The sequence below is a fragment of the Adiantum capillus-veneris genome, chromosome 6 (assembly GCF_014529385.1).
Source record: "Adiantum capillus-veneris isolate H3 chromosome 6, ASM1452938v2, whole genome shotgun sequence".
NCBI lineage: Eukaryota > Viridiplantae > Streptophyta > Polypodiopsida > Polypodiales > Pteridaceae > Adiantum > Adiantum capillus-veneris.
In genome coordinates, this window is record NC_140936.1 from 53,317,108 (window position 1) to 53,342,105 (window position 24,998).

General features: G+C 46.4%; 1 protein-coding gene across 1 annotated transcript in view; it reads left to right on the forward strand.

Moving 5' to 3' along the window:
- LOC147455512 (phosphoglucan phosphatase LSF1, chloroplastic) overlaps nucleotides 1-24,176 on the forward strand; it is a 37,843-nt gene extending 13,667 nt beyond the window's left edge. The window contains exons 4-10 of the mRNA XM_086514275.1: nucleotides 79-150; nucleotides 13,384-13,505; nucleotides 13,587-13,802; nucleotides 13,904-14,015; nucleotides 14,155-14,267; nucleotides 16,432-16,582; nucleotides 23,793-24,176. Of these exons, the coding sequence (XP_086370401.1) occupies nucleotides 79-150; nucleotides 13,384-13,505; nucleotides 13,587-13,802; nucleotides 13,904-14,015; nucleotides 14,155-14,267; nucleotides 16,432-16,582; nucleotides 23,793-23,915 (909 nt within the window). The 3' untranslated portion in view covers nucleotides 23,916-24,176. The remainder of the gene's footprint in view (nucleotides 1-78; nucleotides 151-13,383; nucleotides 13,506-13,586; nucleotides 13,803-13,903; nucleotides 14,016-14,154; nucleotides 14,268-16,431; nucleotides 16,583-23,792) is intronic.
- Nucleotides 24,177-24,998: the final 822 nt, after the last annotated feature.

A 24,998-nucleotide genomic window follows, 5' to 3' on the forward strand; every position in this document is an offset into this window, starting at 1 on the left:
CTTCGCCTCTCTTTCAAAACTGAGCTGGTCCACAAATCCGTGCAGTTTGCTGTGCAATTACCGTTTTCTGTCCTACAGATTACAGGAGAAATTTTTGTGGGGTCGTGCTTACAAACTGTGGCTGATGCCTCAAATCTTGCAAAAGACTTGGTTAGTTCTCAGAAACTGAAACTCTTTTTCCACTGTGGTTTGATTGAATTGTTTTCAGTTCACACATAGTTCATGCATGTAAATTGCAGGGTCTAATCCTTTGTACAAAATCATGTACTGTGTTGTTTGGAACCTCAGTGCAAACTGTTTGACAGGAGCTCTGCAACTCACACATTTGCATTTGCAAGGAGACGGGCTACTTGAGCAGTAAACATGGATCAGCTGTGCACCTGCGACTGAATAAGGGCTACTGAATTCGCCTATCTTGGGGCACCTCAGGCAGTGACAGCAGCTCCACCTTGTCACCTCAGTCCACTTTTGCCATCTCCGCCTACACTCCGCAGTCCACTGAGGAGCATTTCGGCTTCTCCATTATGTGATATGTTGGTAATTTAGGGGCAGATCTCCCACCATCTTGAATCGGAGTGCATATCTTCTGGATGCCAGCCAGAGGTGACAAGGCTGTGGAATCATCTATTGGCTTCCCCTTTCCTCAATGTGGGAGGAGTCAGTAGGAGTCGTCTTTAAATTGTGTAAGCAGTTTCCTTGGGACCCAAGTTTGTATCATTTTAGTGACATAGAGGTGCAGTCTTGCTGAAGACGTTTTGGCCTTTAGCAGTAGCACGTTTCACCTTGTCAGTACCAGATGGTTCAGGGTTGGGTCACCTAGCTATTTGATTGATTGTTGACCCACTTCGTGCTCCTTGCTATGCATTTATTTATGGAGATTCTTGGCCTGAGGCAGAAGCATGGCAAGTTGCCAGGGAACCTTGGGCTTGGTTCAATAGCTTGCCTGTCATACTAGTTTGTCCTAGTCTTGCAGGTACTCAGGTGCAGATTACTCAGTGACCAAGCCACTTGCGAAGATTGCATGTTTTGCTGCTGTAGTAGCCATGACCTTCTCAAGCACAATGAGGATTGTCTCATGGCGACCTTGAGGAGCGTAGTTTCTGCAATATCATGTTTGGTTGAGACAAGACTTGCAAGACAACTTGGTGGGATACTTGCATGACACTCACTATGAGACTTCTGGGTCTTTCGGTTTTGGAACTGTAGCGTGGATAATGTGTCATGCTCTCTACAGTGGGTGCTCCTCAGTGCAATGTGCATGACATCTCACTCAAACAGAATGAAAACACAGGAAACAATAGATAACAACAAATCAACACAGACACACAGCAGCAGACCAGAATATATGGAATCGACTATCTCAAAGGAACGAGTACAAACTCTGGCGTGGCAGCACACTCAGCTCCAGCCCAGAACTCACGGGTACAATGGGGGTGTCGAGGCCCAGGTGTGCAGGGATGGTGCAGACGTGCTGTGTGTATAGACTCACTGCTCTAAACGACGACGCTAGACCATACATGAAGAAGATGATGATGGGTCCCGACGACTAGAACCAACCACTCATATGTATCTAAGAGTCACCAACAGCTGGCAGATATCCCAATCCAGCTAAGCCTATCTCCTTGGTGATTTGGCCACGGTGTCTACTGGACCACCATCGTAACACTTGCCACGTGTCACTGCCCAGGCGAGAGTCTGCCAGTGTGAACTCAAGCCCAATTGCAACTAACTGCTTGTTCAATGCCGGTGATACTGTAGCCTTGCTACAGGTTGCCCGCCACAAGACCACTCACCGTCCCGGTGAGATAGAACAGTGAAACTAGAGAGAACAGTAAAACACCAGAAAAAACGCAGTATACTCTGATTGAAGGAAGTGACGTTTGGAGAAGATTTTGAGTTCCTCGGAGCAAGGTACCAATAATGCCCGGTTTTAGATCGACGCGTGGATCTTGGTTGCAATGAAACTTAGTGAAAATTTCCGGTTTTCTTCATGGCAATGCTCAAACTCCGACTAGAATGCGCTTGTAGTAGTTGCTTCTAACACTGGAGGGTTAAATGCACATGTAGTAGCTGTTGCTAACACTGGAGCTTGAGGGAAGGGTTGTGGGGTCTAGGGAGTGAATAGGTGAGGAGGGAGAGATGAGCGGTGGGTGGGGGCGGGGGCGAGGGGTGGGGCCCATGTGGGTAGGGGCGAGGGGAGAGAGATGAGGGGGAGTTGTGGGGGGGGGGGGGTGTGCAACGCCTGGGCAGGAGGCGAGGGGTGAGTGGGGGGGGGGGGGGGGAGGCCTGGGCAGGGGGCGAGGGGTGAGTAGGGGGAGGGGCGAGGGGGGAAAGGGGTGGGTAGGGGCGAGTGAGTGTGAGGGGGAGGGTAGGGGCGAGAGGGGGTGTGAGTAAGGGCGAGGAGGTAGTGAGGGGAGACGACACTCAAGCAGATAGATATCATGATCAGGGAATTCATCAAGCTTGAAATCAACATTGTTTTTGTTGTATCCCGTCGTGAGGAAGCTTTGTGAAGGGAGTTTGCTACACAGAGAGGAGAGCTTTGTTCTGGTCGGAGAAGCAGACACCGATGGGGCTGATGTTGAAGGTTGATAAACTCCTGTAGAGGAGATTTCTTTCCGCTTCTATGATTCTTCATAGGCTCACCAAATCCAAAGGCTACCACCAAGGGCGCCCTTGTAGGAGTAACTTTTGTGACCTTCAACCTTTGTGTTGGCTCAAGTGGCCTATTAGGTTTAGTTACCGTGGAAACATTGGAAGAGGGTGTACCTCCAGGCAAAGAGTGAACAGAGACTCCATAACAAGGCATAGATTTGGTAGCGTCCAACCACTCCAACATATCCTCATCTGACCCGTCAGGTGGAGTGGGCTGTTCCAATTCAAGGCTAGTTTCTAGGGACAAAGAACTATGTTGTACGACGGGATCCATGCCTCCTTCTAGGAAAATGGGTTGCATTGGGGAGCCAGGAGTATGTATCCACATGGCATGGTTTCCCCAATCATGAAGTGCTTTAGTGTGTCGCAGCCATGGTCTACCGATGAGCAAGGGAAATCCCCCCTCAACCTGGGGAAGACGAACCACAACAAAATCCAAGTTAAATGTGAAGTCTTGTACCTGGAGTGTTGCAGAGGGACCTCGTCTACTATTCCCACAGGGTTGACAGTTCTATGGTCCGCTAAAGTCACTGTAAAGGGAGCGGGCTTTGTAGGCTGGAGACCCAATGCCAACATGGTGAATTCGGGCGTCAAGTTGATACCCGACCCACCATCCACTATGACACCGGAAAAGTCGCGCCCTAGAATAGACGCGGTGAGACAAGGACTCCTGTAGTCAGTGAGCGGAGCACCGGGAAATGAAATCATGTAGGACTCTACGGGCTGCACTGGTAGGTGCTTGCCACTAGACCTTGCACCAGGATACAAAGATTGAATGATGGAAAGGGTGTCCCTTCGACAATTTGCATCAAGTCGAAGCATGTCCTACAATGAACTTGCTGAAAGGTGTTTTTCAAGATAGTCTCTGCTGTAAGCTTCTCTCTTTTGATCGGTATCTTGAGCTTCTGCAAGTTCTCTACTGCTTCCATGAAGGTACCATTATCTGAGAGCAAAGATTTGGATTCTTTCTTGGCACTGGGGGATGGCTTGTCAACAGCTGAAGGCAGGGTATCCACTGTTGTGAGAATGTGTGGGGGAGTTGAACTTGCTGGAATGCTAAGACCGAGAGCAGCTCTCTGCGCTCGAGTGAGGACACGCGATGGCTCCTCTACCAACTGCAGCTTATTTTGAGGGGTAACCACGTGCGTAGAAGGGGGCGGCCGAGGAACGGTGCTAACTGCTATCAGATTGAGCTTGGAAAAGGTAAACTCATTCTGGCTTTGACTTGGGTTCGAAGCCGTGGATGCACTAAGTTTAGGGCAATCCTTACTGTAGTGATCTTTCGTTTCAGGGCAATGACGACAGGGAGGGGACCCTTCGGGCAGAGGGCATTTGCTTTGGTAATGACCATATTCCCCGTATCTGTAGCACAGAATGGGCCGATTCAATGGGCGAGTCGAAGGGCGAGGTGGTCCTTGCTCGTGGTGCATGGAGTTGGAGGTGGAGGCATATAAGCTTTGAGGTGATGAGGGAGCATGGGTATGACAAAAGCTATGAGATGAAAAAGTACTTTGCATACCTTGCATAGGAGGGGCTGTCAATAAAGGTGGCATATGGTGTGGATGGCCACAGGGAAAAACCATGTTGGATGCAGGTCTGGCCCTTGTTGAAGAGTAGGACCAAGACTTTGCTGTATTTGTCGCAATCCCTTGTGGTAGTAGCAGTCCTTGTCCTCATGTCCAGACTTTTCACAGAAGTGGAAGTAAACCCGAAGGGGGCATTCATGTGGAGGGTGCCCTGGAGAGCGGCATGAGTTACACCAAACCATAGCCTTAGTCTCCCCCTGAGACTTGAGCTCTTATAGCTCGCGCTTGATCTGTTCCAATGCCTCGTGATGTGGAGATTTTTCCGGTCTAGGAGAGAAGGACCTCTCCTCTTGAAGTGCTCTTTGTAACTTCAATGCTTCTAACTCCCTGCGTAGAGAGAGCAAGGGGTCAGAGGGATTTTCCGTGAGTGTTGAGGCAGTCTCCACTTGAAGGGGGTCCTTGAATAGCCTCCTTGCTCCTTCTATCCTGGTAGCGGCCGCTATAAACTCCTCCGAAGATGCTTCAGGTGGAAGACTTTCGCGTAGTTTTTGCTGAGACGTCTTTGGAAGAGCTTTCTCTACCCACTTCTTGACCATAAATTCCCCTGGTTGCTGAGGAAGCTTGGCAACCAGAGACTTGGTTTTAGTCACGAGTTTTGCAAAAGTCTCCTCTGGCTGGAGCACCATGTTGGCCAACTCATCCAAAACCTTTTCCTGGAAGTCACCTGACCTGAATGCTGCACAGAACTGTTGTCTTAAAGCTGCCCAAGTTGGAAAGTGATTCTCTGCAAACTGACTGTACCACTTGTCTGCTAAACCATCCAAGGTTGATGGAAACAGATCATAGTAACAGGGAATGGCCATTTTCAGGTCCCCGTTCCCCGTTCCCATCCCAATTTCCCATTCCGAATCCCCATTCCGTGTTTCAAACGTGAGTATTCGAAACAGGGAATGGCATTTCATGCATGTTGCCGTTCCCCGTTCCCCGTTCCGATTTCCCATTCCGGGTAACTATGATTTAACAGATAAACATCTTCTCTATTAAGACCACGACCTCTACAGAGAGATACAAACCTCCTTGCATGGTCGTCTGCATCTTTTGAGGAGAGTCCCTTGAAAGTCGGAAACTTGATGTTTACCTTGGCCAAGACACTGGTCAACTCCTCGATGGCCTCTTGCTTTGGAGCCTGTTGCTCAGTAGCTTGTTGTAACAAAATGGGAGAGAGCTTTACTGGGGAAGGTGACCTGGAAGACGTAGAACCGGATGGAGGAATGGATGATGCTGTATGTGGAGGTATGGGTGATAGGGTTGGTGGACTTCTACTAGGTACCAAGGGTTGACGCCTTCTGTGGTAGTACTTCGAAGGACTCAGTAGTGCACTTTGACGCTCTAATGAGCGTCTTGTATGTGTCATGCAGTAACCACAAACCCAACCAAGCTTTGGGCAAGAAGACCTTCAACTGGCTGAACACCGGTCTAGACTCTACTAGATAGGGCGAGTGACTAGACCATCTGGCTGGACCAGGGGCGAGGAAGGACTAGACCAGGACGAGAGCTGGTTGGACCAGGGCGAGAGAGGACGAGACCTACACGGTGAGAGACTAGGTCAGCTAGACTAAGCTGTCTAGGGTGAAACTGGACCAGACCAGCAGGCTGCACTGTGCAAGGCGAAGTAGGTGGGGCTAGGTAAAACCCAGCTAGCTCCTCGATTTGTACCTCAACAGAGAGTGAGACTTTAGTTGAGGTCCTGCCGGGTGTGCCAAAAATGAGAGCCTGTAGCGTGGGTAGTGTGTCGTGCTCTCTACAGTGGGTGCTCCTCAGTGCAATTTGCGTGACATCTCACTCAAACAGAATGAAAACACAGGAAACAATAGATAACAACAAATCAACATAGAGACACAGCAACAGACCAGAACATATGGACTCGACTATCTCAAAGGAACCAGTACAGACTCTGGCGTGGCAGCACACTCAGCTCCAGCCCAGAACTCACGGGTACAATGAGGGTGTCGAGGTCCAGGTGTGCAGGGATGGTGCAGACGACTCACTGCTCTAGACGACGATGCTGGACCATACATGAAGAAGATGATGATGGGTCCCGACGACTGGAACCAACCATTCATATGTATCTAAGAGTCACCAACACAGCTGGCAGATATCCCAATCCAGCGAAGCCTATCTCCTTGGTGACCTGGCCACGGTGTCCACTGGACCACCATCGTAACACTTGCCACGTGTTACTGCCCAGGCGAGAGTCCGCCGAGTGTGAACTCAAGCCCAACTGCAACTAATTGCTTGTCCCATGCGAGTGATACTGTAGCCCTGCTACAGGTACTATGGGGTTACAGGGAGGGGCATGTATATCGATCGTGGATTCTTGATGTCAGGCCATTTGTGGACAGAGGTGCTGTAGTGACTCATTATATGCTTTCAGAGCATTCAGACAGCACTCTTGGCAGATTGGCATTTACCTTTTGAGCTCGAGGCCCCTGTCTGGATAGTAGCTTTCACGCAGCTAGAGGTATTGCAGTCAGAGCGTGTATAGACAGACATTGTGTTTCCGCTTATAGGTGCAGGAGGAGGGTCAACTCTTTTGCGTTCAGTGTGAGTCAGCCTTGGTACTAGAGTGCACTTTCCAGAGGATTAGAGTTGGGGCACGTGGCAACACAACAGTGGCTCCTTGACCTTGTTCCGGAGGAGGTGGTCAGAGGAGATTGAACGTTATGGGCCTTGGGAGCTCAGCCTTTATCTCAGCTACAGTGGGACTCTTGAGAGTAGCTGTGGCGAGATCTTGTTGCCTCTCCCGGCCACCTGGTGATTCCTGTTTTCAAGTACATTGCTTGGCTTGCATGGCACATCTTGATGGGGCTCAATGACAGGCCATATTAGCAGCAATGCAGCTGTAGTTTTGGCGCCGGCAGGGGCGCACTGATGGGTTCCTCTCATATTTTTGGACTTGACTGTGGGCTACTCATGAGTCTTGCAGGATTATTACTTTCCAGTCGCACAGAGAGGGACAGCAGTGGGGGTCTGATGGCATACAATGGACACCCTCCGTTTGCCCTGGTTGTGGACACCTCGAGGAGACCCAAAGACACTCTCTGTGAAACTGCCCATAGAAACAATAGACATCCCTCGTGTGATGGCCTTCATTCTTCTTGGTATGATATTCACGTGCGGGACTTCATTATGGTCAGCTAGCTTATGAGGATGAGCAGGGCAGCCTAGGGTTCAAGCTTCGGGTGGGATGTCCTCAATAATGCTCGATGCCTGATTTCTCAGCAGCAGTTTAGACGAGAGAGAGAGAGAGAGAGAGAGAGAGAGAGAGAGAGAGAGAGAGAGAGAGAGAGAGAGAGAGAGAGAGATGAAATGAAATGTTATATTAACGTCTTCAAAAGGCCAAAGTGACCTATGAGACCAGAAAGTTACAATGTGGTGGATCTGATACAAAGTCAGAGTCAGGGTAACAAGATGACAACAATGACAAAAATGAAATGACAAATGTCACAATAAAATACTATGGAATCCTAAACTAATAGTTGTGAACAGCAGCTAGCTGGGATAGCTAGATCACAAGAGATCCAGCATCGGTGGCTGGCGGATCTCATCAATCTCCTCCATGGTTAGTAGTCTGACCGGGCGTCGTGCATGTCGAGCCAAAGTGATACGAATCCTCTGATGCAGCCTCCGTCGATGCTGTGTAGTCCTCCGCAGTCGTGGGCGTCTGGATCTTCCAAGCTCAGTCGCTCGGTCGATCAGTGTGCCTCTGGTGTGAGACGACGAGCTCTGCTGTGGTAGTAACTCCTCCGGGTGTCCAATGGCAGCTCTAAAGAAATCTGTGATCTGTCTCTGGGACTGGCTAGCCTCTCCTCTCATCAGGCTCTCTCTGTGTCTGCGTAGCTCGAGCAAAAACAAACCCAAGCATCTCTAATCCTCGTACTGCATGACTCTGGAGAATGGTCCAAAGCCCTCTCTGAACAAGCAATGGAAGCGGCCTCGTATCTCGTAGTAGACGGGGCAGTGGCATGTGTAGTGCAACTCTGTCTCAGGCTCGATGTCACACAGGGGGCATGTCCTGGCCTCTGCTGGTACTCCGCTGTATCTCCCAGTCTCGATCCGCAGCTGGTGTGAAGATGTACGTATCTGGCCGATAGCACATCGTATCCCATGAGACAAGTGGGTGTCCATGTATCTGGGCCTCGTCACAAAACCATCAACCGTAAGCTGGAGGAGATGCTCTCTGTAGAAAGCCATCTTCGTGCCTAGCTTCTGTGGTGGTTGTATCCATGTCCTCCTGGTGTCTAGCTGAGTCAAGTCCTGGCGGATGAGCCTGGTGATCTCGGACTGTGTAAGAGTCAGAGAGGGTGCATCCACTGAGTACTGGAAGGGAGGCAATCTGTCTATGTTGAACCCATGCGCCTGAAACCATGATGTCATCTCCCCGTACCAGTATGCTGTATCTCCCTGCATGGCTAACTGTCGAGAGGACTCAAGTTCAAGGTGGGCATATCTGTCTCTGGGAAGTTCCCACATGCGGTGTATGAAGGAGACCGATCTAGTGAGTGCCTCAACCACTAGTGGGGGGGCAGCTAGCTCTGCTCGAACAATAGCACGTGGTACTGAGGCCTTGGCTCTAATGAGCCGCGAGATCATAGAGACCAGAGGCTTCTCCATGTCCCCCCATCCATCACTGCGGCCTCTCCTCCCGTGATGATCTAATGAAGGTCCCCAGATCTCAGCTCCATAAAGTAATGCAGAAGCCACCATAGTGTCAAAGAGCCAGAGCTTCGTCCTAGGCTCGTGAAACTGAACCTGTGAACACATCCTTTCCAATCTACCCAATGCTGCATGGGCTCTGGTCAGTCTAGTCTCTGCTACCCTCCTCAATGAAAATGCTGGCCCACTAAAAACCACTCCGAGGTAAGTGTATGCATTTGTATACTCCACAGTCTCCTGGCCGTATGTGAATGCTGGTGCTGACCTCCTGATCCACTGTGGGGTGGTATTAAATACCATGACCTTGGTTTTACCAAGGTTGACGGACAAACCACTTTCCTGAGCAAACCTATTCAAAGCATCCAAGTGACGTTGCATCCCCTCCGGAGAGTCGGAGATCAACACAATATCATCAGCATATAACAATAATGGAATCCATGTCCCTGCCAGCTGTGCACCTCTATCACCATCTCTCTCAATGTAGTCAGAAACCTCATCCACATACATACCAAATAGAGTAGGAGAGAGCGGGCAGCCTTGCTTCACCCCAATAGTGGAGTGAATCGGTGTGGATAGACCCTCTGAGGTGCGTACCTGCCCCACTACTGACCTGTATAATGCCATGACCCCCCAAATGAGCTCTGTGGGTACTCCCATCTGCTGTAATCTGCGCATCAATCTAGCTCTAGGCAATGTGTCAAATGCTTTGCGGAAATCCACAAAGCTACAATAGATCCGTCTCCCACGCGATCTACCCTCCTCAATGATGGCTCTGAGTGTCAAGATATGGTCAAGAGTAGAAAAACCCCTCCTGAACCCTGCCTGCCCGGCTGCGCGTATCCCCTCCCTCTCTCCCCATCTACTTAGCTGCTGCTCAAGAATAGATGCGTACAACCGTGCCAATGTGTGTCCAATCATGATAGTGCGATAATTCCCAGGCTCCATAGGGTCTCCGGACTTGAAGATAGGTACAATAGTAGATAGGCTCCAAGTATCAGGCAAGCCCTCACACATGGCACGGTTAAACATCACTGCTAGAAGCTCTGCTAGTAGATCTCTGGCATGTATGAAATGCTCAGCCACTAAACGATCATGATCGTAAGATCTCCCAGTCCTCATCCTGTCAATGGCCTTCCTCACCATCTCCGCGGTGAAAAAAGCACATGTGTGTGGGCATGGATCGGGAGGGTCGGGAAGGGGGGGCTGCTCAGGAACTGTTTACAGGGATGATGCGTACTGGCCCTAGTCCTCTGTAGAGGTGATGGCGGGGGAGGGAGAGTGCTCCTGAAAGAGCCGCCATGCCTCACGTGAGTCCTGACTCAAGAACAGCTGATATAGATCCTGCTCTAGCCGAGCCAAAAATGCCCTCTTCTTCCGCCGCACTAGGCGTCGGAAGTCAATCTGTGAGTGTCTATGAGTGATGTCCCCCAAAAGCACCTCCCTCTGAAGTCTAGCTCTAGTGTCCCGGCATTCCTCATCATACCAACTGTTCTGGGGCATGCTCCCCGAACGGCGTCTCTGCTCAGGTTGGGTATGTGGGTATGCCTCTGCTGCTGCATCATGTAGTGTCTGTGTCAATATAGTAGTAAGCTCCTTCAGAGGTCGCCCTGGCTCCTATGTGCATAGGCGTCTGTAGATCCCATCTATGTATACAGAGTCTATCTCCCGCGTGAAGGTGTAGCGAGTAGGGGCTGTTGTCCGTATCCTGTGTGCTACACTAAACTGAAAAGAGATGGTCATTGACACAAGAGCATGATCCACTGCCACACCAACAGGTCTGGGTCCAATCGTGAGATCCTGGATACTAGAGATGAGGCTTGGCTGTGCCATGACATAGTCCACTGTGCTGGCTCCATGTCTGTGTGGAAAGCATGTAAAACCCCCTAAGGCGGGAAATCTCTGTAGGCCATTCAAGATGGCCAATCCATGTGCAGTCCCCATGTCTATCAAGTGTCGTCCATACTGAGTGTGTTCTCCATCTTGTGATAGTTTGGATAGGCCTGTCTCTGCAGCATCCAACTCTCTCAGCATCTCCTCTGAAGTATCATAAAATACTGTCTGATGATGGCAGTCCTAGCATTGAAATCCCCTAGAATGATGATGTCACCATCTCTAGAGAACTCCCATATGTCATCATCCAAAATAGAGAAAGGGGACTGTCCTCTGGGTGGTGCATACACTGACGTGCTCGGAGGAAAGTAGCAAATAGCAATGTAAAGATATCTGTCTGTCTCTGCTCTCAGTCTCACCCACATGTACCTAGCTTGCTCATCTCTACGGGCTATATGTATCAATGGCTGCAACTCCTCCCTGAATAACACTGCCACTCCTCCTGATCCCCGCCCTCTGCGCTCTGATCGTGTCTCCTGTCTATAGGCAGTCTCCCATCTATATCCACTGATGTGAGGCATAGACTGCCCATGGGCCTGATGTGTCTCAGAGTAGAAGACGATGTCTCTTCCCCTGAAACTATCCTCAAAGGCGCCCACATTAAGTCGCATAGATCCATTACAGTTCCACGTGGCAACTTTGAGGGTGTTCCCACGGGTCTCGCACCGTCATGTGGAGCGTCGCTCTACAATCACAACCCGACCATCTCTGTAGAAGGCCGTCTTTCCCTTCTCCCTTGCCGCTTGAATCTCTGGCATTACCTCTCTCATATGCGCAAGCTGTGTGAGAGTGAGGTCATCTCCAAGGAATATGCCCGTTTTCTTTAGTGTAGGACGCTTCTTCAAGAAGTCCTTCTTTGCCTCCATGGATGGGAAACGGATGATTAGAGCTCTCCCTTTTGAAGTCTCCCCATTGCCTTGTGTCTTCTTCCCCACCCTCCATGCCTTTGTATGAGTAGCCTCACTACCCATCATGCGGAGAAGTTCTTCAACTTCCCCTTCCACATCATCTCGGTCTTTTAGACCGGTTACTCTTATATGCAAAGCTCTAGTTTTCCTTCGTTGTTCTTCTTCTAGAGTCATGTTGATGATTGTATGAGTGGGGACAGATGTGGTTTCTTTCCCTTTGCCTTTCTTAGCGACTTCTATCCACTTCTCGGCCTCATCCGCCTTCTTTTGCGTCTTCGTGATCACATCCATCCACGAAGACATCTTTACCATCTTTTGTTTCTCCTCCTCTTTGATCATCCGTACCTGCTCTTTGATGACCTTGATTTCCTCTACTACCGAAGGTTGGAATTCCCCCTCCTCTAGTCCACTGCTCGCTCTATCAGCAAGTTCTCGCTTGAGAGCTGAGACCTCTTCTTTAACTGCTTTGGAGTCCGCCTTAAGTGCTTGTAGCTCTGCGTGCAGGTCCTCTTTCTCTTTCTTCCACTGCGCGCCTTCGTTGAGAAACATTTGAAGAAGGTTGGCCTTCTCTTTCCACCATCCCTCCATATCTGCTTTCCAGTCTTTCATCTCCTTCTCCATTTGTGTAATCCGCTTGTTTGTAAGCACAAAAGTTGCCTTCGGATGGGGCTTACATACTGGCGAAGCAGTCATTACGTCCATCAAAAATAAAAAATACAATCTGCACTTCTACTGCCTTCACTCGATCATTTGCAGATTCCAGCCGGTAAATCTCCTTGCAACTAGCGCCGAAATTGTAGAGAGAGAGAGAGAGAGAGAGAGAGAGAGAGAAGATGGGAGCTGGTCAGTAGCCTTAGCCTATAGTTTGCATAGTGAGCCCGATGCTTGAGAGTCTCCGAGGACAGACCTGAGCCTCCTGCAGTGACAGTGGGCTCTTTTTGGTTGGAGCTGATTCACTCTCTCAAAGGACAATATGGTAGCTCCGACAGGCTTGGAAGACAGTGCGAGACATTCATCTACCTGTGGCGGCCAGGACCTTTCTTTATGGTGGACCACCGTATCTACTATAGGCCAATTGTGTGGCTCTTCCGTTCTCCCATTTTGTAATATAGCTGCTGCACATACATGTGTCCTTATCTTTTTGAAGGGTGAATTAGGGCTTTTCTTGGATTCATCTAGGTATTCATGTTAATTAAAAGCACTATAAAAGCTCACAAAAGTTAGAGTGAAAAAAATGCACAATATAATGATACTTGACAACACCATTGTCATTCGAAACATGACATTGGTAACAAGCACTACTATGAATTCTACCAAGCACAGTGCTAGCTCGACTGCCACCTCATTTTCTCAAGTCTGTTCGATCTCTTTGCCAAACTCTCAATGGGCGTTCGTATCTTATGTATGATCATCTAGTAACCTACCCGACTTTTGGAACCTGTGTGAGGTCAAGGAGAGGATGGTTTGTCATCCAGGAAGTGAGATGAGAACTGTTAGAGAAGGTGGTGCCAACGTGTGAACAAGCATAACCACCTCTTTGAATACCTGTACAAATTATCTTCACATTAATCTCACAAGATCAATAAGGTGTAAGGGTTGCAACAATTTTTGGTGGTGTAATTAATTGCCACCTGACATCGACGCAATTGACAATTCTGCAACTATTCTGAACTTGTTTTTTTACTCAGGGTATCACAGCTGTACTCAATTTGCAATGCAAGAGTGAACAAACTAATTGGAACATTGATGGAGAATCCATTAAGCAGACTTTGAGCCAAAATGGTGTCCTATCACTCGACTTTCCAGTAAGGTAATGGAGTAGCCAGTCTTGTCTTTGGGCTCCATAACAATTCTCAAAAAACAGCTAGAAGCTGATTCTGGTATTTTGCAGAGAAGTTGATTCTGTTGATCTACGTAGAAAGCTGCCTTGTGCAATTGCAGTGCTTTATCGGTTACTACGACAAGGACACCGTGTTTATGTGACATGTACAACAGGGCTGGATCGCTCGCCTGCATGTGTGATTGCCTATTTGCATTGGATCCGTGATGTGGCTTTACAAGATGCATTTGATTTTGTCCAGAGCGTGCACCGCTGTGGCCCTGACAGGTTAGTGACATTTGGTTTCCCATTGTGTAGACCTGGATAAGTTCTTGTCCATAAAACCACTATCTATCTGGTCAATTTTAATTGAGTGGGTATGTGAACAGACCGGCTTTGGTATGGGCCACTTGGGACCTTGTTGCAATGGCTGAAAAGGGTAACCATGAAGGACCTGCGACTCACACGGTTCAGTTTGTATGGAATCATGGTTGCAGGGAGGTACATAACTTCTAAATCTCTTGATTTTTTTTTTTTTGGGGGGGGGGGGGGGGGGCAGTTGATCTTGTTGTTAGAGGTTTCCTTGGATTATAATAAGGCAGGTTAGTTATTCCCTCTATTGTTCTCTCGTTATGAGCAGGGTGAGGAAGTACTGTTAGTGGGTGATTTCAAGGGTGAGTGGAATGAGCCTATCAAAGCTGTTCACGCTGGTGGCCCAAAGTATATTGTAGATCTTCGTCTTCCACAGGGCAAGTACGTATTATTTGATTTGCTGGTTATTTGTGATGGTTTCTTTCAAATGTAACATTGACTTGAGTATTTTGAATGGTCGCAGGCTTGGTCCTGTTAGTAAACAGTACAAACGCTACTTTTCTTTCATTCTTAAAGTAGTATCCTTGCCGTCTTGGTGTGTTTTGGCAATGGTCTACAGCATCATACCTTACTTTTTAGGTTCACCTCCGGCATATTATACAGAATGTTCATGCTACTTGTTGCAATCAAGAAGGGGGTGCACACATTGTGAAGGATTTGAGGTTGACCTCTATAACACCTCCATATTCACAAGATGAGGATAGAGAAAGTAGCTCTCACAAAAAGATATGGGCTGATCTCCATTCATAAATTTGCTCAACCCTTGCACGCACACAACTCGACTAGCGTCCCTTTGCACTGCCATAGCCCTAGATGTGATTAATTGCACTTCCACCACCACCAAATTTTGGAAGAAAATTTAGGAACACCTTTTCATTTTTGAGCATAAAAGCCAAATGCTTCACAAAAGCATTACAACCGTTACATATGCAAGATGGGGCTCCATAGTTGCTCCCAAGCATGACTTAATTTCATTGAAAACCATTTTCCTATCAAGACTTAATTTTTTTTTCACAATCCTCAGCCAAAAACTCAGGAAAAACCATGCAAAACATGGAGAAATACTCCCCTTTTCACACGTATAACAAAGGGAGTCGTAGTAGACCCAGATGTACGAAAGAGCTCCACTTTACGCAGCTTTCATCACCAAACAACATGAAGAAAAGTGAAAGTGCAGAGGTCCACACCCATGTGCAAGGCCCTCTTGAAGACACCCTCAACTCAAGCTGTAGGACCCTCGCATCACACCCACAGTCATTGCAGACTGCAGCAACACAGGCTCCCTCCACCACAACGAAAACCTCCGCTTACTCGTGCAAAAATTGATAAAACCACAGTTTTATTCAGCTCTCTAAGTACTAGGTCACTTTTTCAAGTGCCCAGACTTGCATGTAGAAAAATAGCAAAACTATGCACCCCGTGCAATTGTCACTCAATGACACCTAACATGCACCGCTTTGTTCAAGCATGATTCATATACATGTGTGATGCAAAAAACCATAAAAGATCATCTCTCAAACTCTTGCGGGTGGCTTGCACGATGTTCCAAAAACTTGTCACAACATACATATCTTTTCTTGTAAGAGTGTGCTGCTCCTATTGTTGTAGAGGCTTCTTTGATCAATGGGAACTACCATGCTATACAACCGACACATTGTAGGAACCATTAGATTGAGCAGGAAGAGTTTTGTAAACTCTTAACTTGCATCATAATTCCATAAAGATGGTCAAGAAATGTTATATCGCTCTTGTGTTTCATGTGTTAAAAGAGGTCTTTTTGTTTGTCAAGAAAAATCTTTATCAGGAAATAGAAAATGATTCTTTTGTGCTGTCTTTTTGATGGGTGCGCCCAATTGGTTTTGGTGCAAAGTAACAGATTATCAGCAACTACTTGCGTAAATTTTTTTGTGCCAAGTCAGAGCTATCTTCATATATATTTGACCTCTCAGAACCTTCCCATTGCTGTGCATCCTCGTTATGAAGAAACACCTGGAGTACCTGGTTAAAGAACACAGTTTACACTGTCATGACTTAACTTGGTTTCATTTGCCTACACTCATTCAATAAGCTGACTCTTCTTCATAAGCTTAAATGTCTCTGTTTTCCATCGTCCTTGATCACCTATAATAACCTAAATTATCTCTTATATCTGTCTTTAGCTTTATTTTATTTAAAAAATCTTAAACAAGATACTCATTTCGTTATATGTATTGTTGTGATCTCATAGGCCATATTGGCCTCATCAATGTCTTCTTGCTTTCTTTATATGCTGTGACATGTATACCTCTTTTCAAGTCCCCTTATGTCTCACCACAAGGTAATCATTGCATTTTCTTAGTTTTGGTCTTAGCGTCTTTTTCTCTTTATGTGAGGAAACTTGGGAACAGGTAAATAACAAGGGGTACTGAATAACTTTACAGTGACTCAGGGATAGAAAAGTCTAGGAGGCTACTTATTTTTGCTGATGCTTTTTGTCTGCTTCATGCTGCAATTTTCAGTGGTGTTAAGTACTTTCTTGACTTTAAGCCATTTGTTTAAAATTCAGGTACTACTTTAAGTTTATTGTTGAAGGGCAGTGGAGACATTCTCATAGCCTGCCAACTGAAGTTGACAGGTGGGGGAATGTAAATAATGTAATTCACATTGGAGGTGTTGCTACCACAAATTTCAATCCTCCAACTGGCTCAAACATGAAGGTGAGAGAGTGTTTAAATTCTTCTTTGAATTCCTGTACCCTTGTTTTAGAGCAAATTTAATATAATGAGAGTGGTCGTTGTCATTGTTTTCTGGTTGAGAAAGGACTATGTATGTTAATAGGTGCTGATATTTGGAGGAAGGGAAGGAATGATTTCAGCAATAATAGCTCTAATGACTGGAGTCTGGATACATACAAACCATGACAGCCAATAGGGCTTACATATTTTCTAAGTTTAATCAACCTAACGACAAAAGCCAATTCAATCATGAGAGTCTCTGAAAAAATGCTCAAAAATTTCCTTGCCCTTTATTAATTAAATTAATAGGGTACATGTTAGTGACAAAACAAGCCATACAACCACATAGAAATAGAAACATTCTTTTAATGTTAAAAAATACAGCATACAGTCTATTTCCATGGATTAAGTAAAGATAACAACACGATGATTGAGTGTGCATCATTTGGAGCCATGAGCATGCTTTGTATATAGGATGAATGACGGATTGTGTATTGTTTGCATCACCATGGGGTGCGGATGCTGGAATGTGCACAAATTATGTTCATCTAAGATAAGAGAACATTGTGTAGACGATATGCTACATCAGTGGTGCTCCATCCCTCCTTGAGAGAGAGTATTTATAGCAGAGGGGTAATCTCTATTCCTCGTCTCCATCCTTCTCTCTCTCTCTCTCTCTCTCTCTCTCTCTCTCTCTCTCTCTCTCTCTCTCTCTCTCTCTCGGGATCATCACATATAAGCAGTCTCGGATTGCTCTTCGGCGTATAGTACGTCGCAAGAAAAGGGCATTTTTAGCCAAACTGGAGAAGGATTTATATCAGCTCTTCTTGAGTCAGGACTCACATGAGGCCTGGCGTTTATTTCACGAGCACTCATCGCCTCCGACAATTACTTCTCCTGAGATTTGGGGTCAATATGTAACATCATTATATACGGTATCTGGACAGCCTCCATTACCAGATCCGCTAGAGCCATGCCCTGCTACTAGTACTTTCTTTACTACGGAAATGGTGGAAAAAGCCATTGATAAGATGAAGACAAGAAGAGCATATGATCATGAGGGTTTAGTAGCAAAACATTTGATCCATGCAAGGGATCTACTTTTAGAAGTCCTTGCTCGTCTGTTTAATCGGGTCATGTGTGAAGGATTACCTGAATCTTGGAAATTATCTACTATCGTACCTATTTTCAAGTCAGGAGATCCTATGATACCCGGGAACTACCGTACCATTATGGTGGGTCACACATTGACCCGACTGTACGCATCCATTCTGGAACAAAAACTGAGTAGATGGGCAGAGAATGAGGGCATAAGGGCAACAGGACAAGCTGGATTCAGGAGATGTTATTCCACTTTAGATCATATTCTTACGCTCAGAGCCATTATTGAGGAAGGAAGAGCAAGCGGGAGAAGGATGTATTGTTGCTTTGTGGATTTTCGGAAAGCTTTTGATACAGTACCAAGGGCCAGATTGATGCGCAGAATGCAAGAGTTAGGGGTCCCCAAAGAGATTATCTGGGGGATCATGGCCTTATACGGGTCAGTAAATGGTTATGTACGTACTCCAGAAGGGGATTCCAACATTGTTCATTCCACCGTCGGAGTAAAGCAGGGATGCCCACTGTCTCCTACTTTATTTGGTATGTATATAGATGAGGTATCAGATTACATTGATAGAGAGGGTGACAGAGGTGCCCCACTTGCAAGGTCATGGATCCCTTTGTTGTTGTATGTAGATGATATTGTATTGATAGCAGAATCACCAGATGGAATGCAAAGGCAGTTAGATGCATTACATAAATTCGCGGAGGACAGCGGACTGTCGGTAAATTTGGGTAAAACGAAAGTTATGGTGTTTAACACCACACCGCAGTGGGTTAGGAGATCGGCACCTACATTTGCATATGGCCAGGATACAGTAGAGTACACAGATGCATACACATACCTTGGTGTGGTATTTACATGACCAAAGTTTACTCTTAAGAAAGCAGCAGATGCTAGATTGTCCAGAGCCTCTGCGGCCTTGGGAGGGTTGGAGAGGATGTGTTCACAAGTGTAGTTTCAGGAACCACGAACAAAACTTTGGCTCTTTGATACTGTGGTGGCTTCGGCTATGCTTTATGGGGTCCAGATTTGGGGACCATCTGTGGATCAGGATAATTGGAAGTTGGAAGTCACTGGAGAGACCTTTGGTATCTATGATTTCCCGAACGATTAGAGCCAAGGCCTCCGTACCACACGCGATTATCCGAGCGGAACTAGCTGCCCCTCCGATAGAAATTGAAGCTCTTACCAGATCAGTGTCCTTTATACATGGTTTATGGGATACAAATAATTGCCGATATACTAGATTGGCCCTCGAATCCTCTCGACAATTAGCAATGAAAGGAGATACATCATGCTGGTATGCGCAACTGTCCTCGTGGTTTTAGAGACACGGGTTCAGTATGGAAAGATTACCCCCCTTCCAATACTCTCTTGAGGCTCCATCACTGGCAATCACACGAGCGGAGATTAATAAAATCATCCATTAGGATCTTATATAGTTGGACACGAAGAGGACATGGGTAGACCCTACACAAGAATTGGGCACGAAGATGGCCGACTACAAAGAAAACTTCCTACAGCTATCTGAAGATGGTTTTGTGATTTGCCCGAGCTACATGGATACCCACCTGTCTCATGGTTTGAGATGTGCTATTGGTCAGATTCGTACATCCTCACACCAGCTGGAAATTGAATTTGGCAGATTTAGGGGAATCCCACCTGAGAGTAGAATTTGCAAGTTATGTGGAATGGAGCCGGAGACAGAATTACACTACATATGCCATTGCACCGTATACTATGAGATACGTGGGCGTTTCCATTGCCTATTTAAAGAAGGCTTTGGACCTCTAGATAGAGTCATGCAATACCAAGATCAAAGGTGCTTAGGCCTGTACCTACCGGAACTACATCGGCACAGGGATAATCTAATGCGAAGACAAAGAGCACTACAGCCTCAGAGGCAGATCACAGATTTCTTCGGATCGAGAGAAGCAGGAATGGAAGGAGAAGCAAGAGGCCAGCAGCAAGCACAAAGGAGTACCCACATTCATACCAAAGGCACCCTCATTGACAGGGAGATTGAGCTTAGGAAATCGAGACGACCACGACCGAGATGCAGAAGCACACTTCATCGGAGGAGATTACAACAAAGGATTAGAAGTATTCTAGCCAAACACCAAGAATGCTCCTAAGAAGTTTATCTAATATCTTGTATTTAGTTTTTCGCATTTATTTTCACACTTTCACACTTTTCAGACATTGTAACAGATTCACCACTTTTGTATCAGTTTGGTCTCATAGGTCACTCTGGCCTTTTGAAGACGTTAATATAACATTTCATTTCATTTTATTTCTCTCAGGATAGTTTCCTACGACGTTAAAACTCTCTTCTTCTTCTTCTTCTTCTCTCTCTCTCTCTCTCTCTCTCTCTCTCTCTCTCTCTCTCTCTCTCTCTCTCAAATCTTTTATCAGAGAAGAGTCTCAAGGGCATAGCCTCAAATAAAATGTACAAAAGCCGACCACCACAGAAGTGCGATCTCAAAAATGTCCATAAATATACACTGAATGATCAAGACTACTTCTTGGTTTTTGAAAGTTCTCTCAGATCTCTTTACATATACATTCAAATCTCTTAACACATACATTTTGCAAGAGGGGGAATATTCTCCCCAAATTGTGCTATACGCACAGCAAGAGGAACTTCATCACTATCAGAATTGCATGAAGGCACAACAGAATCACCAAGTACCCCAATGGGTCCCGAGCCAGATAGGGTCCCCAGGCTCATGTTACATGAAAAGCTGGCACCAAAAAAGCTGCTCCTAAAGAGCCGCCGCAAATTCTAGGATGCCTATACAAGTGCCACATCATCATATTTTAAGTTTCAAATTAGTCCCATTTCGTTTCGACCACTTTTGGGCACTTTAAACATGTCCTCTTTCACTAGAATGCCACGTCATCACATTTGTGACACAAAGGCTGAGAGGGTCAAGAGGAGAGAAGCAAAGAAGAGGAGAAGCAAGCGGCAAAGGCAGACAAAAGTGCCTCCAGTCAGACAGGTTTACGCGCGCAAGGATCCACCATAGAATCCACCTCTATAGGCTCCATCTTCTTCAACAGATATACCATCTACATCTCCTAAGCCTAGTATAATTCGTGGGGATTCTACTCTACCATTTCTTCCAAGAGATACTAGTTGCATCCGTCTGTTCTTCCTGGATAACTCGTTAAAATATTCCGTTTTTTAAGAAAAGCTTCTCAAAACCCATCTTTATTCTTGTGCTTGCGTCTTTACGCGTATTCCTCTTTCCAGTTCGGGTTTCCTGCCAGACCAACAAGATATTCCCTTTCCGATGCTCCCGTCACCCCATCACGTGACGCATCAGGAATATTCGTTCCCCGGTCTCTCCTACCGAACTAACGGTAAAACCCCTTCGCGATGCTTAATGTCACCCATCATATGACGCATCAGAGTTTTCCGTTCCTGATGGCTATTAAAAATTCCAGTAGATCTACAGTTCCTAACCTTACTGTTCAAGTGCACATCTTTAAATATCCTAATCTCATAAAAAGAAATTACTCGAGAAAATAAGAAAATAAGAAAATAGTCCATTTAGCAACATGGAACTCTGCCACTCTCCGTCTCGAGTCGCGCATCTCTTTTTGTTCAGTTGTTATTTGAATGATGGTGAGATGCTAATGGTTACTTGATGCTACTGGTACTGGGTATTGCGGTAGATGCTGAGGGGTACTGCGGGTTCTTGGTACTTGGTACTTCCCTTGAGTTCGCAAAGCCAAAGCACGCACAAAGCTCTGATACCAATGTCAGGTGCATTGAAAGTTTTTAAGGATTTAGTGCGGATTTAGTACTCCGCACACAAACACTAGGTTACTTAACTTCACTTGAAAGGAAACTGAATTGAACACAATGAAGGAGTGAGACGCAGAGAGAGAGAGAGAGAAAAGAGAGACGACATCGCTAGTCGGGTCCCAACCACCCTTAAGGGCCCCCTTGCTTTGTTGCCAAAGCGAGTACTGGTATCAGAGCTCTGTGCGTGCTTCGGCTTTGCGAACTCAAGGGAAGTACCAAGTACCAAGAACCTGCAGTTTGAGCACTTCACCAGTACCGAGTATCAATAGCATCAAGTAACCATTACCATCTTAGCATTTAGCATCATTGTATCAGCATTATGCAAGTAATAAAGCAAGTACTTTCCCTGGCAACAGAGCAAGGGGGCCCTTGAGGGTGGTTGGGACCCGATATGTGGTGTCGTCTTTGTGTGTGTGTGTGTCTGTAACAAACTTGGGCACCCCAAGTCTGGAATTTGGCACGACACACGAGAGAGAATCACTTTAAACACTAGACACTTAAATCACAGTTCAATTGAGTTGACAGGGTCCGACGTAGTTCTGTGCCCAGTGAGATTGGCCCTAAAGACTGGCGCCCCTTTTGGTATTTCTTTTTGTATTATTAATTGAGCAAAGTAGAGTTGCCCTTGCGTCGCCTGTGCTCACTGCTTGTCAACACAAAGTGAGCCAGAGAGAGCCCAAGGGACTTATTTAAAGGCCCTTGGCCTTGGTGAAAAGCACTACATGAAAAGCCTTCAACTTCAAAAGCACTGGGCTCCCAAAAGCAGGCAGCACAAAAAGAAAAATCCATACAGCTATCCACATCAGCCCAGCAACGCATTTTGCGGAAATCCGTACGGCCAGCCACGTCAGCACCATCAGCACAAATTGCGGAAATTTCCGTACGGCCAGCCGTTGGTGTTCTTTTTTTTATACTCTAGTGTCCCTAGGGCCCTATCGGCAGGTGCCCCATAGGTTGGGGACACTTATGGTCATGCCAATCCGCCCCAGCCAGAGGAGGGAATGGCGTGGCCTGCTACAAGGCCCAATCCTCCGGTAAAACAAGCTTGGATGCATCAAATTCTTATACCCGCTAACGTGGAATGTGAGCAAGAAGTAACCCTGGCGAGTCCACCGAACGACTATCTTCAGCCGTCACAGCTCTGGTCAATCAAGGGTCACGTAGGGAGGGCCTGCTGCGAATTGATGCTACCAAGGTTGTCGAAGGGCTGCTGAAGAACTGCAGCGTGCCTGTGACATAACAGGCTAACGCCAAGTACGAGCAAGCACGTGACGCGGGTGTGGGGGGAGATAAGCCAGCGGTGGCTAAAGCGGCTTTGGTGATGGGAGACGGCAGGCACATATGCAGATGCAGGCTCAAACACGTCAACAGCCAGAAATAAAGGAATAGGGGTGTGGCGTGTGGCTACTGCTGAACCGCATGTAGAGTGCACAGTCGAAGGGGTGGAGGTGGCCGGATAGGCAAAAACACATGAGAGGCTAGGGGCCAGCGGTGGCGGGATGAAAGCAGTGGGGGGCAATGGGGATTGTTCTTAATTCCTCTCCATGAATATACACACACACACAAGGAACACATGCTCTCTTAACAGTTGTGCCAAATGATTATTTGTGTAGGTCACTAGAGTTAAGAGGCTTCAGCTTTTCTAGTGTTGAAGTCATGGAGCTCTAATGGCATAAAATAAGCCGTTTTCTCGCCTCCTGTCCTGTCTTGTTTCTATTCGGCACTCTCAACCCCATTCCCCATTCTGAATGATTACCATTCCGCATTCCATATCACTATGTGTTGAAGTACTAAAGCTTTGCACATGAGCAAGAACCTTCTAGGCAACATCTGCTTGATCTCAGAAAGTTCCAAGTCTTTCGCACCTCTTGATGTTCATCTAAATGTTTTGAGATTACTGTGAGGCGGCTGCACCTTCAGCCTGGCTTTTTGGGCTCCTCCATCCCTTGTTTTCCAGCAAGGGGCTGGCGTACATGTTTAGTTAAGAGTGCACCTTCCCTTTGTACCTCTCCCAACAATTTTTGGGCCCTGTTGTGAGCATTTATGTTTGATACAATCAGTTTTATTTGCACGGGGAATATTGAATTATCCATTCAATTTTGTGAACTCATTCCTGCTTATATGAGAAAACTTCGGTTCATCTTAATAGTGTAGGGCATGAAAGTTGATTCTTTTTGTAGTTTGGGGGGTTTATGATGATATGCATTATTCTGCGATGTTTTCATGTTACAGCTGTCATTAGCCTTACCATTCTTTCGGTGTGTATTTTACAGGCTCCCAATAATATTAAAGTCATTGAAAGGCCTCTGACAGAAAATGAGAGGTTTACTCTTGCTTTTGCAGCACGTCGGATGGCCTTCTCTATTTGTCCCATTAGGTTCTCACCCAAGTCTTAATGCGGTCAATTTTTTGTTGCCTGTTGAGGCTATATACAAAAGTATATGCATAGCAGTGTAAGCGAAAAGACATGTTTGTACTAGCTGCAAGACAGTTGTTGCAGCCTCTTCTTTAGCTATTATTTAGCTCAGACATGTACATACACTGCAATCAGTTGGATTACCTGAAATATCTTTGTGCAACACTCTTAACCATGGCTACCAGGAACTGGAAAAAATGGTGAATGGAAATGCGCATGAATTGCCATTCTTTGTTACGGATATCCACGTCTAAAACATGGAATTGGGACTCGGAACAGGAAGTTGGAATGGGAACAGAGAACGGAAGCCTGAAATGGGCCCTTCCGTGTAAATATGCTCTTAACATATCACAAGGGGCCATAGATGGCAGCCAAAGCACTCGCGACAGGGACTATTATGACTTGTCTATCGTTTCCTTCGGCAGGCTCAAGTGTTTTGAGGCTCCAAATTTGAGCTCTCTCTCTCTCTCTCTCTCTCTCTCTCTCTCTCTCTCTCTCTAAAGTGGGGCTTAAACACTTTGTATTACTTGGAAAACTACAAAGACTGAAGGCATACAAAAGCCTGTAGGCAATACAGATATCCAAACTGATAGTGAAAAAGCCCTTGGAATATATGGAATAAACCTATGGAAATACATCTAGAGTTGGAGACAAGTAGGGGAAAAATGCTGCTGCTGCTGCTGCTGCTGCTGCTGTGCTCTCTCTCTCTCTCTCTCTCTCTCTCTCTCTCTCTCTCTCTCTCTCTCATAACAAGTCTTGAGTTCAACTCTTCGACGGCTAGATCTTTAAGTCTCTTGGGAAAGTTTCCTACGACGTTAAAACTCTCTTCTTCTTCTTCTTCTCTCTCTCTCTCTCTCTCTCTCTCTCTCTCTCTCTCTCTCTCTCTCTCTGGGGAGTTGGATTTATGTGTGACAATGTCAAACACATTGTCTCATTCTACTTTCAAACTTCTCTGAGTGCTTGCCCAACTCCTTTGAAGTTCTCGAGTGTTTTTGAAGATTGAGGCTCTGAAAGGGAGTTCCTCCCCATCCTCAAAAAATTTTCATGGCCTTCTTTCAAGGTT